Raw genomic sequence first — 15961 nt, 5'->3', positions numbered from 1 at the left:
GGGTGTCTCTGTCTCTTTCCAACTCCTACTTCTCTCCCCCTCAGCTTTGTGCTGTGGTGCCGTGATTGGATCTGGTATGTTGGGCGTCACTGGGTGTCAGTGGGGTTCACTGGGTACCACTTGGGTGTTATTTGGGGTCATTGAGTGTCCTGGATGTCAGTAGGGGTCACTGGGCATCACGGGGGGTCACTGGGTGTCCTGGGATCTCCCCACAGATACTATTTGGGTGCCCTGGGGCCAGCAGTTGATGGATGGGGCAGGCACCAGGGCATGGGCAACAGGTGGGATGGTTTGAACTGGGCAGACTGGAACAGTACTGGGCAGCCTACTGGGCAGACTAGAATTGTACAGGACAGATAGGCTACACTGGGACTATGCTGGGTCACTGTGCTGGGCAGACTGGGGCTGTGTTGCAGCTGTGATGGGGCTGTTCTGGGCACACTGGGACTGAGCTGGGCACACTGGAGCTGTAGTGGGGCTGTTCTGGGTAGACTGGGGCCGTGCTGGTGCTGTACTTGGCAGACTGAGAGCAAATTGGACAGACAAGGGCCGAGATAGGAAGACCGGGGCTGTGCTGGTGCTGAACTGGGGTCAAGCTAGGCAGATTGGGAGTGAGCTTAAACTGGGGCTGAGCCGCGGCTGTGCTGAGCATACTGAGAGTGTGGTGGGAATACTGAGGCTGAACAGGGCAAACTGGTACTGAACTAGGCAGTCTTGGGCTGAGGTGGGCAAACTGGTACTGAACTAGGCAGTCTTGGGCTGAGCTGGGTAGACTGGGGCTGTGCTGGGACCATGCTGAACAGATTGGGGCTGAACTGGGCAGAGCGGGGCTGTGCTTGGGCTTTGCTGTGACTGGGCTGAGCAGACTGAGACTGAACTGGGCAGCGTGGGGCTGAACTGGGCATGCTGGAGCTGGGCTGGGGCTTTGCTATGACTGCTGAGCAGACTGGGTGCTGTACTAAACAAACTGGTGCTGCACTGGGCAGACTGGGACTGTGCTGGTCAGGCTGGTGCAGCACTGGGAAAGCCACGCTTCACTCTCCTGCTCTCCCCAGCAGTGCCTGCACAGCTCTCTGGCGGCCATTCCCGGTGCCAGGGCCGCGTGGAGCTGCTGCAGGCTGGCTCCTGGGCCTCGGTCTGTGCCGTGGGCTGGGACCTTGCAGCCGCCCGTGTCCTGTGTCGCCAGCTGGGCTGCGGCCGCCCCCGTGCCGTCCCAGTGCCCTGCAGCCCACCCATGGCTGAGGAGAACGTGGTGGGTCTGCGTCAGGTGCAGTGTACAGGGCAGGAGCTGGACTTGGAGCACTGCGAGCTGCAGCCAGGTGATGCTGCGTCCTGTCCATCCAATCACGTGGCTGCTGTCAACTGCGAGGGTGAGCATGGGGCAGGACCGGGCTTTGCAGCCCAGTGGGGACGTGGCAGGGCCTTGTGTCATGGCAGGGCACGGCGGGGACACAGCGAAGCCTTATGGGGACACAATGGGGCCTTATGGGGTTACAGTGTGGCCTGGAGTCATGGTGGGGCATGATAGGGATGCAGTGAGGCCTGGTGAGGACACAGCAAGGTTTGGGGTCAGAGCAGGGCCTGGTGGGGATACAGGGAGGCCTGGTGTCACGGCAGGGCCTGGTGGGGATACAGGGAGGCCTGGTGTCACGGCAGGGCCTGGTGTTGACACATCAAGGCCTGGTGTCATGGCAGGGCCTGGTAGGGACACAGCGAGGCCTGGTGTCATGGCAGGGCCTGGTGTTGACACATCAAGGCCTGGTGTCATGGCAGGGCCTGGTGGGGACACAGCGAGGCCTGGTGTCACGGCAGGGCCTGGTGGGGACACAGCGAGGCCTGGTGTCATGGCAGGGCCTGGTGGGGACACAGCGAGGCCTGGTGTCACGGCAGGGCCTGGTGTTGACACATCAAGGCCTGGTGTCATGGCAGGGCCTGGTGGGGACACAGCGAGGCCTGGTGTCACGGCAGGGCCTGGAGGGGACACAGCGAGGCCTGGTGTCACGGCAGGGCCTGGTGGGGACACAGCGAGGCCTGGTGTCATGGCAGGGCCTGGTGGGGACACAGCGAGGCCTGGTGTCACGGCAGGGCCTGGTGGGGACACAGCGAGGCCTGGTGTCACGGCAGGGCCTGGTGGGGACACAGCGAGGCCTGATGTCATGGCGGGGCCTAGTGAGGACGCAGTGAGGCCTATCATGGAGGGGCCTGGTGTTGACACAGCAAGGCTTGTTGTCATGATGGGCCTGGTGGGGACATGACGAAGCCTGGTTTCACAGCAGAGCCTGGAGGGGACACAGTGAGGCCCGGTGTCACATTCAGACCTCGTGTCACTGCTGTGTTCCCACAGAGCCCTTCAGGCTGCGGCTGGCTGGCGGGCCCAGGCGCTGTGCGGGGCGGCTGGAGGTGCAGCGAGCCGGGCGATGGGGCACGGTGTGTGATGACGGATGGAGCAGGGCCAACACGGCTGTGGTGTGCCGGGAGCTGGGCTGCGGCGAGGCGCAGGGCATAGATGAGGAGCGGCCACGTTTCGGGCCCGGCGTTGGGCACATCTGGCTGGATGACGTCCGATGCCGAGGGCAGGAGAAGAGCCTGCAGAACTGTGCACACCGTGTGTGGGGATATCATGACTGCACCCATCGCGAGGACGTTGGAGTTGTATGCCAGGTGTGGGGCTGCTGCCATGGCTTGGTGATGGCCGTGGGACCCTGTGGAGCAGGGTTCAGCCACGCTCAGTCTTCTCTCCTTACAGGATCCCTGAGCATCATGGCGCTGGCCCCAGCAGTGTCAGGAACTGCATCTGGCCCTCCTGCAGCATCTGTGTGAGGAACCCAAACAGGACCCCAAACCCAAGCAGGACTGCAACTCAAACAAATCCTGAGTGAAAACAGGATCTAAAGCCAAACAGAATTCTGAGCCTGAACGGAACTCTCTGCCCAAACAGGACCCAAAATACAAACAGGACTCCCCAGACCAAACAAGATCCACAATCAAAAAAGACCCAGAGCCCAAACAAGACCCCACATCCAGCCAAGACCCAGAGTCTAAACAGAACCCAAACCCAAACAGAATCCAGAGCCCAAACAGCGTCCCCTGCCCGAAAAGGATCCTGAGTCCAAACAGAACCCAAAACCAAACAGGTCCCCAAGCCTAATCAGGACTCAAAATATAAACAGGACCCCCCAAATTCAGGACCCAAAACAGAACAGGTCCTTAAGCCCAAACAAGATCCCACATCCAGACAAGACCCAGAGCCCAAAAAGAATCCTGAGCCCAAACAGGACCTGAAAACAAACAGGCCCTCATCCCAAACAGAACCCAAAATACAAACAGGACTCCCAAACCCAGATAGGACCCAGAAGCAAAAAGGACCCAGAGCCCAAACAAGACCCCACATCCAGACAGGATCCAGAGCCAAACAGAACCCCAAACCAAACAGAATCCTGAGCACAATCAGAATTCACTGTCCAAAGAGAACTCCCAGTCCAAAGAGGGCTCAAAATGCAAACAAGACCCCCCAAATCCAGGCAGGGTCAAAAATCAAAAAGGATCCAGGTCCTCAGCCCCATCCGCTGCCACCGCCCACCCCAGCCCTATTCCTTTAATGGTGTCATTAAAAGCGAGCAGCATCCATGAACAAGGAACCTGCCTAGGGCTGTAGGGATGAGGGCAGTGGGGTGACACTGGGATAGAGTGCCACACTGGGTGTTGGGGTCCTGGCAGGCCCAGGTGTGCTGCTGCAGTCCCCCTGTCCTGTCCCCCCCCCCCCCCCGCGGCCTCTTGACCCCATTATGAAACTACTCGTTAGTGCTAATCCTACCAGCCACCTGTCTGCTGCCGGCATCCGCTGCCAGGGCATGGGTTCGGCACCCAGCCAGCAGCTCTGGGATGTGGGGCTGGGGCCAGTCCCTGCTGGGGGGGCGTCCAGAGGGGAGATGGGGTGTGAGTGGGGGGGATGGGAGACCGTGAGGTGGGTTATGGGGTGCAGGAAGCCATTGGATTGTGGAAGAGCAAGGAGTGGGGGTATAGGGAGCTGTGGGAAGGAGAAGGGAGTGAGGCAGTGGGGGCTGGGAGGGCACATAATTGGACACTGGGGGCAACGGGGGCAGGGTTTACAGATGTCGCAGCACGGAGCAGTGGGCAGCAGTGCAGCAGCTCAGCAATGGGGGCATTGGGGTTTATGGAGGAGGGAGTGGAGTTTGCCCCCAGCGGAAAGGGATGTAGGGGTCAAACCCAGGGGCACTGGGCTGGCCCCAACTACTGAAGCCCGGCACGGGGCCAGGTCCTGGCTGCATCCCCAAGGCTGAGCTCTGCCACCTGGCCCCGGCTATTTCTGTGTCCCAGCAGCTGTCGGTGCCCCCGCCCCCAGCCACCCCCGCAGGGCTGGGTGCCATGGGGTTGGCACTGGGCCTTGTCTCTGCTTTGGACTCTGTCGATGCTTTTCAATGGGGCAGGAGGGTGATGGAGCAAACAGCCCCATACCCGCTGCCCCATAGCAAGGGGACACCCCCACCATCAGCGTCTGCTCCCTGTAATGGGGTTGGAGAGGACGGGGTGAGAGGTGCAGCTCAGTGACCTTTCCACGTGCCAGCAGGGCCTGCTAATGTGCTGTCAGGTGTTAATTATGTGTCAGGGGTTAATTATGGCCCAGACAGCTGGGGTCAGGGCAAGCAGGAGCAGCTGGGATAGGGGAAAGAGCAGGCGGGGAGGGAGAGGGAACAGCTATGGGGAGAGAGGGAAGGATGGGGCTGTGGGAAATGGGCTGGGATGTGACCTTGGGAAAAAGAGGGTGTGGGAAAAGGGGAGAGGGTGGCAAAAAGTTGAAGGAAGAGACGGGAGAAAGAGGGATATGGTCACGGGGACTGGGGAGAGGCAGGAATATGGCTGTGGGAAAAAGGAGAGGGAGAGATGGCACTGTGGGAAATAGGGAAGAAGGAGGGATAAGGATGTGGGGAAAGAGGAAAGGGGCGTAGGAAATGGGGAAAGAGAAGGGTATGGTCATGGGAAATGGGGAGAGGAGGGATGAGACTGTGGGAACTGGGGAGAGGGAAAGATAAGGATGTGAGGAATCATAGAATGGCACAGAGTGGACCGTAAAGCCCATGTAGTTCAACCTCCCCTACCATGGGGTTAAAAGGAGAGGAAAGGATGTGGGCATGGGAAAGGATGAAAGAAAAGGTGTGGGAGAGAGATGTGGATGTGGGAAATGGAAGAGGAAGGCATAAGGATGTAGGAAAAGAGAAGAGGAGTAGAGATATGGGTGTGGGAAGTGGGGAGAAGGAGGGATATGCACATGGGATAAGGGGAGAGGAAGAGATAGGACTGTGGAAAATGGGAGAAAGGGGGTAATGGAAAGTGGGGAGAGGGAAGGCATAAAGATGTGGGGAAAAGGGGAGAGAGAGAGATGGGGCTATGGGAAATAGGGAAAAGGGAAGGATGTGGGTGCAGGAAAAGGGAGGCAAAGAGATATGGGCATGGGAAAAGGGAGGAATGTGGATATGGAAAATGGGAAAAGGGAAGCATAGGGATATGGAAAAAGAGGGCGAAGAAGGTATATGAGTGTTGAAAAAGAGGGAAAAGGGAGATAGAAGGATGTGGGAAAATGGAGAGGGAGCAGTGTGGATGTAAGAAAAGGGGGAGAGTTGGGGCTGTGGGAAATGAGAGATGGGGGATATGGAAGACTGGGAGAAGGAGGTATAGGATATGGGAAACGAGGAAGAGGAAGGGTTATGATAGAGAAAAGGTAGAGGAAGGGATACGGATGTGGAAAAGAGGGAGGTATAAGGATGTGGGAAAACGGGGAGAGGAGGGTGTGGATGGGGGAAGTGAGAAGAAGGAAGGATATAGGGATGGGAAAAGGGGGAGAGAGAGACATGAGTATGTGTAAATTTGGGGAGAGGGATATGGTCGTGTCAACTGGAAAGAGGGAGGGATGTGATGGTGGGCAATAGGGAGACGAAGGGAGGAAAGCCTGGGAATTCGAGGGGGAGGAGATGGATGTGGGAAAAGGGGGAGAGACAGAAATGGGCTCTGAAGCAGACAGTCAGCCCCACGCCTTTGGGTGCAGCCCCACACCTTTCCATGGAGTAGGGGCAAGTTTGGTTTTGGGGCACTAGGCAGCCCACACTAAGGGGGGACACACAGCTGCATCCTCTGTGCTCCCCCCACCCTGTGCCTGTCGAAATCACTAAAACTTACAGAACAATGATCAGTATTAATAAAGGTAATCCATTTTTTATTGAGTTTAATCTAATTAGCCTTTCTTTAACCTTTAGAACACTGGGACATACAACCTCCTTATCTATGGACTTAGAAGAAGCTAAATTTTCACTCCATGCTGTTTCATGCTCCGTGCTGTCTGTCTGTCCCATGCTGCATGCTCTCCGTCTGTCCCCACGCAGTGCCCTCACTCTCTTTGCATCTCACGCTGTTTCTCTGTCCCCATGCAATGCTCTATCTCTTTTTGCATCCTGTCTGTCTGTCCGCACACCGTGCCCTGTCTGTCCTGCCCCTTCCTATCTTTGGCTCTCGGCACGCCTTGTGCCTTGCACATGTTCCCAATCCATTGGGACAGATTAACACGGCCCAGCGCTGCCCTGGGTCCGGCGGTGTCGGAGTGCGCAGGAAAATCTGAGTCACGGCCGCGGGCGCCGTGGGGCTGGTGGCACAAAGCTGTGCTGCAGGGACGCTTCAGGGACTCAGGTGAGGCTGCTTGCTTGTCCCTGCGCAACCCCGACCTGTGTTTTGCTTGTGGCTTCCTCACAGCCCCGCAGCAGGGCTACGGGGGAGCACAGGGTTCTTGTTGCTGTCCCGTATATCCGGCAGTGGCAGCAGGTCAAAGATCCTGCTGCACAGCTGGGGATGGAGGGACGTGGAAGTGACAGAGCTGACCCACTGCCATGCGGTGACGTGGGGTGAGATGTGGGGCTGATATGGGGCAGTGTCACAACTCTGCTCGTTCCCCCTTGGGATGCTCCCTCCATCTGGACAGGGATTGGGCTGGGCTGGGATGCATTGATCTGAGTTAGACTAGGCTGAATTGGACTGAAGTGGGGTGAACTGGACAACGATGGGCTGAATGGGCTGGACTGGGCTGTTTTAGACAAGATTGGTCTGAGTTGCACTGGGCTGGGCCAAACTGGTGTGCACTGGGCAGTGCCATCTGGGTGCTCCCTCTGCATGCCAAGGGGCCATCGCAGCATGGCGTTGCTCTCTGCAGGGCCATGGCAGAGCCGGAAGAGGATGAGGAGGACAACGCGGCAGCTTTGGAGCAGCTGATGGTGCAGGCAGGCCGGGCACTGCAGTGGCAGGAGCTGGAGGAGCAGTTCTGCGTGCTGGGCGAGCTGGGCAGCGGAACCTATGGCCATGTGGTGCTCACTGAGCCCCGGGATGGTGGTGAGGAGCTGTGGGGTCTTTGCCCCGATGCTACACCTCATGCTTGTGTAGTGCATGAGGACATCCTTTGCGCTGGAGTTGCATGCTCACAGTGTGCCTGGGAACACATTTCACAGTGGGGCTGCATGCTTGTGATGTGAATGGGGACACCCTTGGTGTTGGAGTTGCACAGTTCATGATGTACGTGGAGCCGAAACCTCGGTGCTGACCCTCTCCCTGCATCCCAGGCTCGCCGGTGGTCCTCAAGCTGATGCTGAAGGAACGGACAGAACGACGGGCATTCCTGCGGGAGTATTGCATAGCACGGTGCCTCTCTGGTCACGCTGCCTGCATCCATGCCCTGCCCCTTGCCTTTGAGAACTCCACACATTTTGCCTTTGGGCAGGAGCTGGCTCCCGCTGGGGACTTGTGCAACCTTCTCACACCAGGGGTGTGTGTGCCTCAGGGCTGGGGGGCACAACAGCGTGCTGGGGAGGAGAAGGGGCTGGGAGGGTGTTGCAGTGGGTACAGGGAGGGGGTGGGGAGAAAAGCGGTCCTTGCAGCGGTGTGAGATCATGGGGGAGGATGTGTGTGCATCATGGGAGGCCCTTTACCATAGGGAGCATGTTTGTGTGATGCGTGGGGACCTCATTTGCAGTGTGGGGTGCGTGTCCACGGTGTTCACGGGGAGACCTTCTGCAATGGGGCAGATGCTCATGCAGTGCACGGGGACCCCCCTTTGCAGCAGCGTGCATGCCTCTGCTATTCCTCAGGAGATCCTTTGCAGTGGGTTGCATACAGCCACAGTATGGTGCACGCCCACGTTGTGCATGGGAACACACAGTGCATGCAGAGTGTTGCATGGACACCCTTTGCAGCGGAGTGCAACCTCATGTGGTGGACCCTCTGGGGTACAGGGATACCTCTGGGGGCTGCTACGGGGTGCGTCCCATGCTGGTGGCACCAGGCAGGGCGCTGCAGCGGCCCCTCCGAGGGAGGTGACATTGCTGCCTTCCCCAGGAGGGCCTGCCCGAGGTGCTGGTAAAGCGCTGCGCTTCTCAGCTGGCCGAGGCGCTGGATTTCATGCACAGCCGGGCCCTGGTGCACCGGGATGTCAAGCTGGACAACGTGCTGCTCTTCGACCACGAGTGCCGCCGTGTGAAGCTGGCTGACTTTGGGCTCACCCGCCTGCAGGGTTCGGAAATTGGTGCCATGTCTGGCGCGCTGCCCTACGCTCCGCCGGAGCTCTGCTTGCTGCAGGGCTCTGACACACTGGAGCTGGACTCCAGCTTGGATGTTTGGGCTTTTGCTGTGCTGCTCTTCTGCCTCTGCACTGGCTGCTTCCCTTGGGCTGTAGCTGCCAGTCCTGACCCCCAGTTTGAAGCCTTCAGCGCTTGGCAGGGTGACACGGTGGGACGGGAGGCACCAAAGTCTTGGGGTGGCTTTGAGTGCGGGGCACAGGAGATGCTGCAGCGCCTGCTGCGGCTCGACCCTGACCGCCGCAGCCCAGCCATCGAGGTGCACAAGTACCTGGCCCTGCCCTGGCTGGCAGCACCCAGCGGCAGGGATCGGACCGATGGCGCCGATGGGCCGGGGGCGGTGGATGGTGATGGACGTGGAGGGGGGGATGGTGATTCAGATGGAGTGGTGGATGGTGGCCCTCAGTCGCCCCTTGCTCGGGGTTCAGGGGATGATGGGGAGTGCGGTGACAGCAGTTATGGGGAGGGGAGCAGCGTGCCCGCAACACCCGCCAGCGCCATGGCCCTGTGCCACTAGCTGGCATCTCCAACATGGCACGGAGGTGTCCTTGGGGTGTGGGCTGGTGTCTTCTTCTTGGAATGCAGCACAGAATGGACGTGGAGCTGTTTGAGAGGATCCAAAGGAGGCCACAAGGATGCCCGGAGGGCTGGAGCACCTCTTCTATGGAAAGAGGCTGAGAGAATTGGGCTTGTTCAGTCTGGAGAAGAGAAGACTCCAGGGAGATCTCATTGCAACCTTCCAGTACTTCAAGGGAGCTTATAAACAGGAGAGGGAGTGACATCTTGCAGAGTCTGATTGTGGTAGGACAAGGGGGAATGGTATTTAACTAAAAGAGGGAAGATTTAGGTTAGACGTTAGGAGGAATTTCTTTGCTCAGAGGGTGGTGAGGCACTGGAACAGGTTGCACAAAGAAGCTGTAGTTGCTCTGTTCCTAGACGTGCTCAGGGCCTGTTGGATGGAGTCCTGGGCCACCTGGGTGGCAACGAGCTCATGGCAGGGGGTTGGAAGTAGATGGGCTTTAAGGTCCCTTCCTAGCCAAGCCATTCTATGATTCTACGTTTCTTGTGGGCTGGGATGGAAGGCTTGGACTCCACTCGGTCCCCTGGGTGAGAACATCAGGGGCAGGAAGCCAGACCAGGAGCACACTGTGGGCATGGGAAGGAGAAGAAGCACCTCAAGGTGGAGGTCAGGGACCCCTGACACTTTGCACCCTATTGATGAATACAATGGCAAAGCACCTGAGCAACAAATGAGCGAGGGAAAGCCGAGGAAAGAGCAGCCATCAGGACACAGAGAAATGGGAGGAGAGCAGTCAGTCAAAGCTGTTAAGGCTGGTGCAACAGCTTGGTGGAGGTGGGTGGTAAAACTGCTCATCAGTTCTGCAGGGGGACCCAGAAATGGATCTGACATTCACTCCTTTCATACGTGTGTGAGGAGGATGTCAGCCTGTTGTAATTAGTTAAGATGCCAAAGGATTTCCTTGCGATTAGTGAGGTGAGGAGACAAATGTAAGCGCTCCAGGCACACGGATAGGTTGGGAAGAGCTGTGGGGCAAATTCCTAGTGCTTGAGGAAGAGGAGATCAACCTGGAATACAGCTCCCTCCGAACAATTCATGGCTCTGCCAAAGGTGGAAAATTTGCACTGAGAGGGTGGGATGTGGATATAGAAAAGAGACAGAGGGAGAGCATATTGGGTTGGCTCTGCATGTGGAAGATGCTGGCATGTGAATGGACTTCAGGGTCCTGAAGGGATGAAGACGTTCTTAGCATCCTTTTATCAGGGAATGTAGTGATGGGACAAGGGGTAATGGCTTTGAATTGAAAGAGGTGAGATTTAGGTTAGATATTAGGAAGAAATTTTTGGGGATGAGGGTGATGAGGCACTGGAACAGGTGGTCCAGGGGAATTGTAGATGCCCCTTCCATGGAATTGCTCAAGGCCAGAATGGATAAGGCTTTGGGAAATCTAGTGGGAGGTGTCCATGCCCATGAATGGGCTTAGAACTGGATGGTCCTTAAGGTCTCTTCCAACCCAAACCTTTCCATCATCCCTATGATTCCATGGCTAGAAATCCATGACTAAGCTTTACGATCTCGGACTGAGCAAGAAGAACACCGCTGCACAGTGGAAGGGGAGCTGGAAATCAGCTGAAATGCTGAAGCTTAATAAAACTCTCTGTGCTTTGCCTTTTTTTTATAACTGTTTTCCCACAAGACAGTGGCAGGACAAAGAGGATTGATTTTAAAATAAAAGAGGGAAAATTTAGGCGATGTTATGTTAGGAAGTTTTTTTTTTTATTTATTTATTTAAAAAAAATCAGAGGGTGGTGAGGCACTGGCACAGGTTGCCCAGAGAAGCTGTGGGTGTCCCATTCCTGGAGGTGTTCAAGGCCGCGTTGGACGGCGCCCTGGACAGCCTCATCTGGTGGGTGGCAACCCTGCCCATGGAAGGGGGGTTGGAATTGAATGGGCTGTTAAGGTCCCCTCCAACCCAAGCCATTTTATGGTTCTATGATCTTCAATGTTCCCACCAATATAAACCTTTGTATAATTCCATCGCCTTTAAGATCCCTTCCAACTCGAGCCGTTCTGTGATATTTAATGTCCTTTCTAACAAAAGCCATTCCTCAGTTCTATGGAGGAAGGGGACAGAGGAGGCTCAGGGACGCGGAGGCAGAGCCCAGCAGCCGGGCTGCACGCCAGGCGCCTGAGATCGGTAGCCGAAATGCGTGCGGATGCTTTTCATTTACACCTGCCTCTCCTAAATCACAGCCTGAGGGCTCTGGGCCTGCAGGCAGTGACGCCAGGCTGCAGGAAAATCTCATATCCTGCAGAAAAGCTTATTAATTCGAGGCTTCACAGGCTGAGATTTCACCTCTGCGACTTTCAGTGCCCAAATCCTGGTGAGGTGCCCACAAACCATCTGCAGCCAAAGGGATGGGGTGGATTCCTGCAATCTGTTTCTGAGTTCATCTCACGTAGCTTGGCTTTGCAGATGCAGAATATCCCCCCCCCCGAGCATCACGGCTTATTATGCTGCGTGGGAAGTGACGTTCAGTGGGCAAGGTAATGTTTGCAACAAGTATTGCATGGAGGAGTCTGCAGCACAAGCACAGACCTACCAAAAGAGATCTATGATCTGGGTTGAATGGGGCCCTGGCCAGCCTGGTCTAGTATTAGATATTCCTTTCATTGGGATTTGCTCCCTTATGTGCAAGGAGGATGGATGCTCAGCGGAGCAAGAGGGGCTGTGGAGCTGCAGGATTAAAGGAGAGCTCCACAAGGGATGGATGTGCCCCATGTGATCCAAAGGAGGGTCCTGAGGACCCTCGGGGGAGTGCAGTTGTGCAACAACACCTGGCATCAGCTGCAAGTTGGAATGGTTGTAAATGGTGAAAGCAGCACTGCACCTTATGGGGCCAGGATAGGGGAAGCCTCACGGACCCCCAAAGTCAGCTCTAGGGTTCCTGTTTTAGGGTGGGCTGTAACAGCAGAAGGAAGACAGGGATAAAATTGGGATAGAACAGGTGGAGAGCTGCAGCTGAAGGTCCACAGCATTACCGAGACACACACAGTGCAACATAGACTTTTAAGTGTTCCCAAATCACCCACAAAGAGTTCTGCTCCCTGAACGTCCCCAGTCAAAGACCAGACCTCTGGGCAAAGCCAAAGCATCCGCTTTTCTTTGTCTCCCCGTGAGGTGAGGCGTGCAGAGATACAATCCTCCCTTTTGGAAAGCTGCTTTTTGGAAAAAATGTGCCTTGAGGAATGAAAGTTATTTACAAGCTTTGCTCAGCTTCCAGACCTTCGTGTTTGGAAGAAGTAGCTGATTTCCCTGCCCATTGCCAGGGAAACGAGCAGACACGTTGGATTCCGAGCTCGCTTTCCCAGTAGGAGAAAGTTCTCAGACCTCAGCTATTAATGGTAAAATTAATACTTAATATTTTCATTGCACGAAAATGCTGAAAAGAAAGTCTTTCGCTGCACGCTTACCGCAACCCAGGCTGCCGTTATGGGATGGTGCGGAGTTGCAGAGCTGCTCTTTGTGCCCTCAGAATTTCTTGAATGGCTTAGTGATTTAGTGCCATTTTTCTTGATTATTTTTTATTAATCCTAATTTGTTCGTAGCGTTTCTCCTCCTCAAAGGATGTGAGTGGTGCAGACAGAACAGCGTAATGCCCCCTGAAAACAGAGACGGTAGTTACTGCAAAATCCTATTATATTAAGTTATATTAAGTTATTATTGTTTAGTACCATAATATACATAACATTATACGTATATAATATTATCATATTAAGAGTTATATGAAGGATCTGGTGATTCAGGTCCCTGGGACTGTTTTATGGGATCATGTTGAAACCAGCCCTGCTCTTGGTGCTTTTCAGATCCTTAACAGCACCCTTGAACCCAGCTATGAGCCACCTCCTTGTCGTCAGTGACAACCAGGAACGGGTTATTTTTAAAATCTGATCATTTGTTAAAACGTCTATCAAAATATTTTATCAGAATATTACTTCTTAATCACTGCAGGGGGAGTTGGATAAAGACAGCGTCCCTTCTGTTTCCCTTGGTGTCACACAGGCTCCTCCAAGAAGCACAATGTCCCAACAGGTTCTAAGAAAAGGAGCTTTGGTGCTCAGCATCTCTGTCTCTTCCAGGCTTGGAGATGGAAACAAAGCAGTTGTGCCCGGTGTGGAGTGCAGTTGCAGGGGAAACACGCTGACTTTTGCAATTTTCATCCTTGTTAAACAAAACTGTGAGAGACAGAGATGTGATGGTTACTGCTGAAAGCCACGAAGGCGATATTCTACACTTTCTTCATATTACTGTCCTCTTCCTTATGTTTTCAGGCTCCAGGCTATGAAAGTGCATGAAAAACAGCTGATGAATTTCCCTCGTAAGCCTTCTTCTTTCCCCGAAGGAGAGAAGAAGCCAAAACTACGAACTGACTACTACTAAAAAGTAGTGAAACTGCTGATTTCTTATTTTCGTCGCTCGTGGGTCCTTAGAGACCAAGTTACAGAGAGAGACCTGGAAGAGCAGAGACACCTTCTGTGCTTTTATTTACCCCTGCTGTGAATTCAAAGGGCCCTTTTCGAATCCAGATCCAAGGAGAGCTGGCCACCACCAACTGCAGTTGGCAGTGCTGGGATGCATTTTGCCCCTGCATTCCTTTCCCTGGAGCATAACTCTTCCATTTTAACAATTTCATTGTGCAGAAAGGAGGAAAAAAATTAGGGGTCTATTTAGAGGACTCACATCAGGACTGTGGATAACAAACTCTGCTGCCGACTGTGGGAGACTGGGTATTGCTGTGTTGCAATCTGGTGAGAAAAGCGATACAGCAAATGAGTACAAAGGTTGCCAAGCTGTGCTGAAATTTCATTTCTTCCCTTCTTAAAGCTGGGAAGTTCTCTTTCTCATTTCCTCACAAATATCACAGTTATGGAATCACAGAACAGCTTGGGTTGGAAGGGACCTCAAATGCGACCCAGTTCCAACCCGCTGCCATTGGCAGGGTTGAAATGCACTAGAGCAGGCTTCCCAAACCCCCAGTCAACCTTGGAGGTCTGAAGGGATGGGGCATCCACAGCTTCTCTGGGCAGCCTGTGCCAGGGCCTGTCCCTTCTGATCAATGCCCCGTAGAATTCTTTCTTTTCACATCCCTCACCAATTTCCACTACCCGTACCTGTCCTTATCCCCCCGTTTGACCAGCAGGTCTTTGCCCAGCCATGCAGATTTCCTGCCTCCTCTGTCAGTTTTCCTATACTGGGGAACAGAGAGCTCTTCTGCTCTCAGACAGGCATCCTTAAAGAGCTGCCAGCTTTCCCCCGCTCCTTCGTTTTAAGGACAGCTTCCCAGGGGATTTCACTCAGTAATCCATCAAATAGGCTGAAGCTTGCTCTCTAGGATCCCGACTTCCCTTTTTCCCAGGACCACCTTCCTCAAGATCACAAACTCCATCGGAGCAGATGGAGTCACTACAGCCCAGAGGGGCCTCCAGTCTTAACCTCCTTAATGAGCTCCTCTCTGCTGGTGAGTACCAAGTCCAGAAACAGTGCTCCTCTCTCCTTATCCTCAACACACTCCAGGAGTCTTTGGGATTGCTTAAAGACTACCGCACTGCTTTCCCAGCCGCTGAAGTGCTTGAAAACCCCATCAGGATGAGGGCCTGCAGGCACGACATTTCCTGCAGCTGAAGCAATAAGCCCTCATCCACAGCCTCCCCTGATCAGGCAGCTGTAGTAGACCCCCACCACCAGATGTCCCTTATTGGTCTGGTCCCTGATTTTCACCCACCAGCTCTCAACCTGATCATGGCTGTTTCTCAGAGGCAGCTCTTCCCATTCTATTCCACTCTATCCACTCTGTCCAGCTCTTAACACACAAGTGGATGCGTCCCCTCGTCTGTATCGGTTTGAATTGAATACGCTGTAATAGCAAAATTGGCATGCAATATTGGTTTGCAAAATTAGCATGGATGTCCAAGAGTCTCTTCCTCAAAATGTGGCTACACGTGGACTGGCCAAGAGATGGTGATATAAGATTTAAAAAATAACATACGTTCAAGGAAATTACATGGAGCCTGGGAGAGCTTGTTCAGTGTCCTTTCAGAGCTGGTGAAGATGCATAACATCTTGAGCACCACCATGGCTTGAGCAGGCCAACATTCACTAATTGTGAGGTGCCAGAACTTGTGGATGCAGTCCTGGGTCTGTGTTGTGGGGTCCACTCCTGGACTGCATTCCTTTTTACCAGGTTATAGAGTGGTTGAGCTGCTATATTAGAACCTGCAATAAGTACCTTCCAAATCTCCAATATCCTTTGCACAGCACGTAACTCCTATTTAATTCTCACATTTGGGTACCTGCTGGATTTCTTGGAGTACTTCAGTGTCTGTTTTTCTCCCACCTTCCCATCTGATTCCCTCCAAACTTCCTTCCTGGGCAGATCCCTCTTTCCTTCCCTGCAGAACCCTGACCCAAAGGACTGCAGATGTGTTGTGACCTTGTGCACAGACCGTTTCCAAGTTGTGCACAGAGGTCACCCAGGCGGACGTGGTGCACAGCTGGCACAACAGCGACCTCCTCTGCTAATTTTAATCCTCCCACCTATTCAGCCAGTGCAGTATGAGGCCGTACAGGAGCATCGTAGTGGGGATGAGTGATTCTGTAGTTTGGATTTCTCCTCAGGATGCTCTCTTCCACTCTCTCTGGCTCTCCTGCCTTAAGTCGCTCCCATTCCCTGATGCAGATCCCACAGGACTATGAAGAGACAACGAAGGAACTGTGTACCACTGCTGTGCAACAGAAGTTGACGGCCCATTTCAG

The 15961-nt window shown here is 54.5% G+C and overlaps 2 protein-coding genes across 3 annotated transcripts in view; both read left to right on the top strand.

Moving 5' to 3' along the window:
* Nucleotides 1-3634, top strand: part of LOC146542070 (CD5 antigen-like) — a 4025-nt gene extending 391 nt beyond the window's left edge. Inside the window, exons 2-5 of one of the 2 annotated variants that reach the window (XM_085214793.1) lie at nt 45-74; nt 1059-1370; nt 2345-2661; nt 2747-3634. In XM_085214793.1, the coding sequence (XP_085070919.1) occupies nt 45-74; nt 1059-1370; nt 2345-2661; nt 2747-2755 (668 nt within the window). In that variant the 3' untranslated portion in view covers nt 2756-3634. Of the gene's footprint in view, nt 1-44; nt 75-1055; nt 1371-2344; nt 2662-2746 lie in introns of both variants that reach the window. The other variant, XM_085214792.1, reaches the window with a different exon arrangement.
* Nucleotides 3635-3956: 322 nt separating this feature from the next.
* LOC104909720 (putative serine/threonine-protein kinase SBK3) lies at nt 3957-9184 on the top strand. Its single transcript, XM_010707200.4, has 4 exons — nt 3957-6696; nt 7214-7389; nt 7617-7819; nt 8389-9184. The coding sequence occupies exons 2-4, from the start codon at nt 7218-7220 to the stop codon at nt 9142-9144; spliced, it is 1131 nt and encodes a 376-aa protein (XP_010705502.1). The 5' UTR covers nt 3957-6696; nt 7214-7217; the 3' UTR covers nt 9145-9184.
* The last annotated feature ends 6777 nt before the right edge of the window (nt 9185-15961 follow it).

Source organism: Meleagris gallopavo, chromosome 33 (genome assembly GCF_905368555.1).
Source record: "Meleagris gallopavo chromosome 33, MGAL_WU_HG_1.1, whole genome shotgun sequence".
In the NCBI taxonomy this organism is placed as follows: Eukaryota; Metazoa; Chordata; class Aves; order Galliformes; family Phasianidae; genus Meleagris; species Meleagris gallopavo.
Note: the sequence above shows the minus strand (reverse complement) of the source record. Positions and strands in the feature narration are given on the sequence as shown.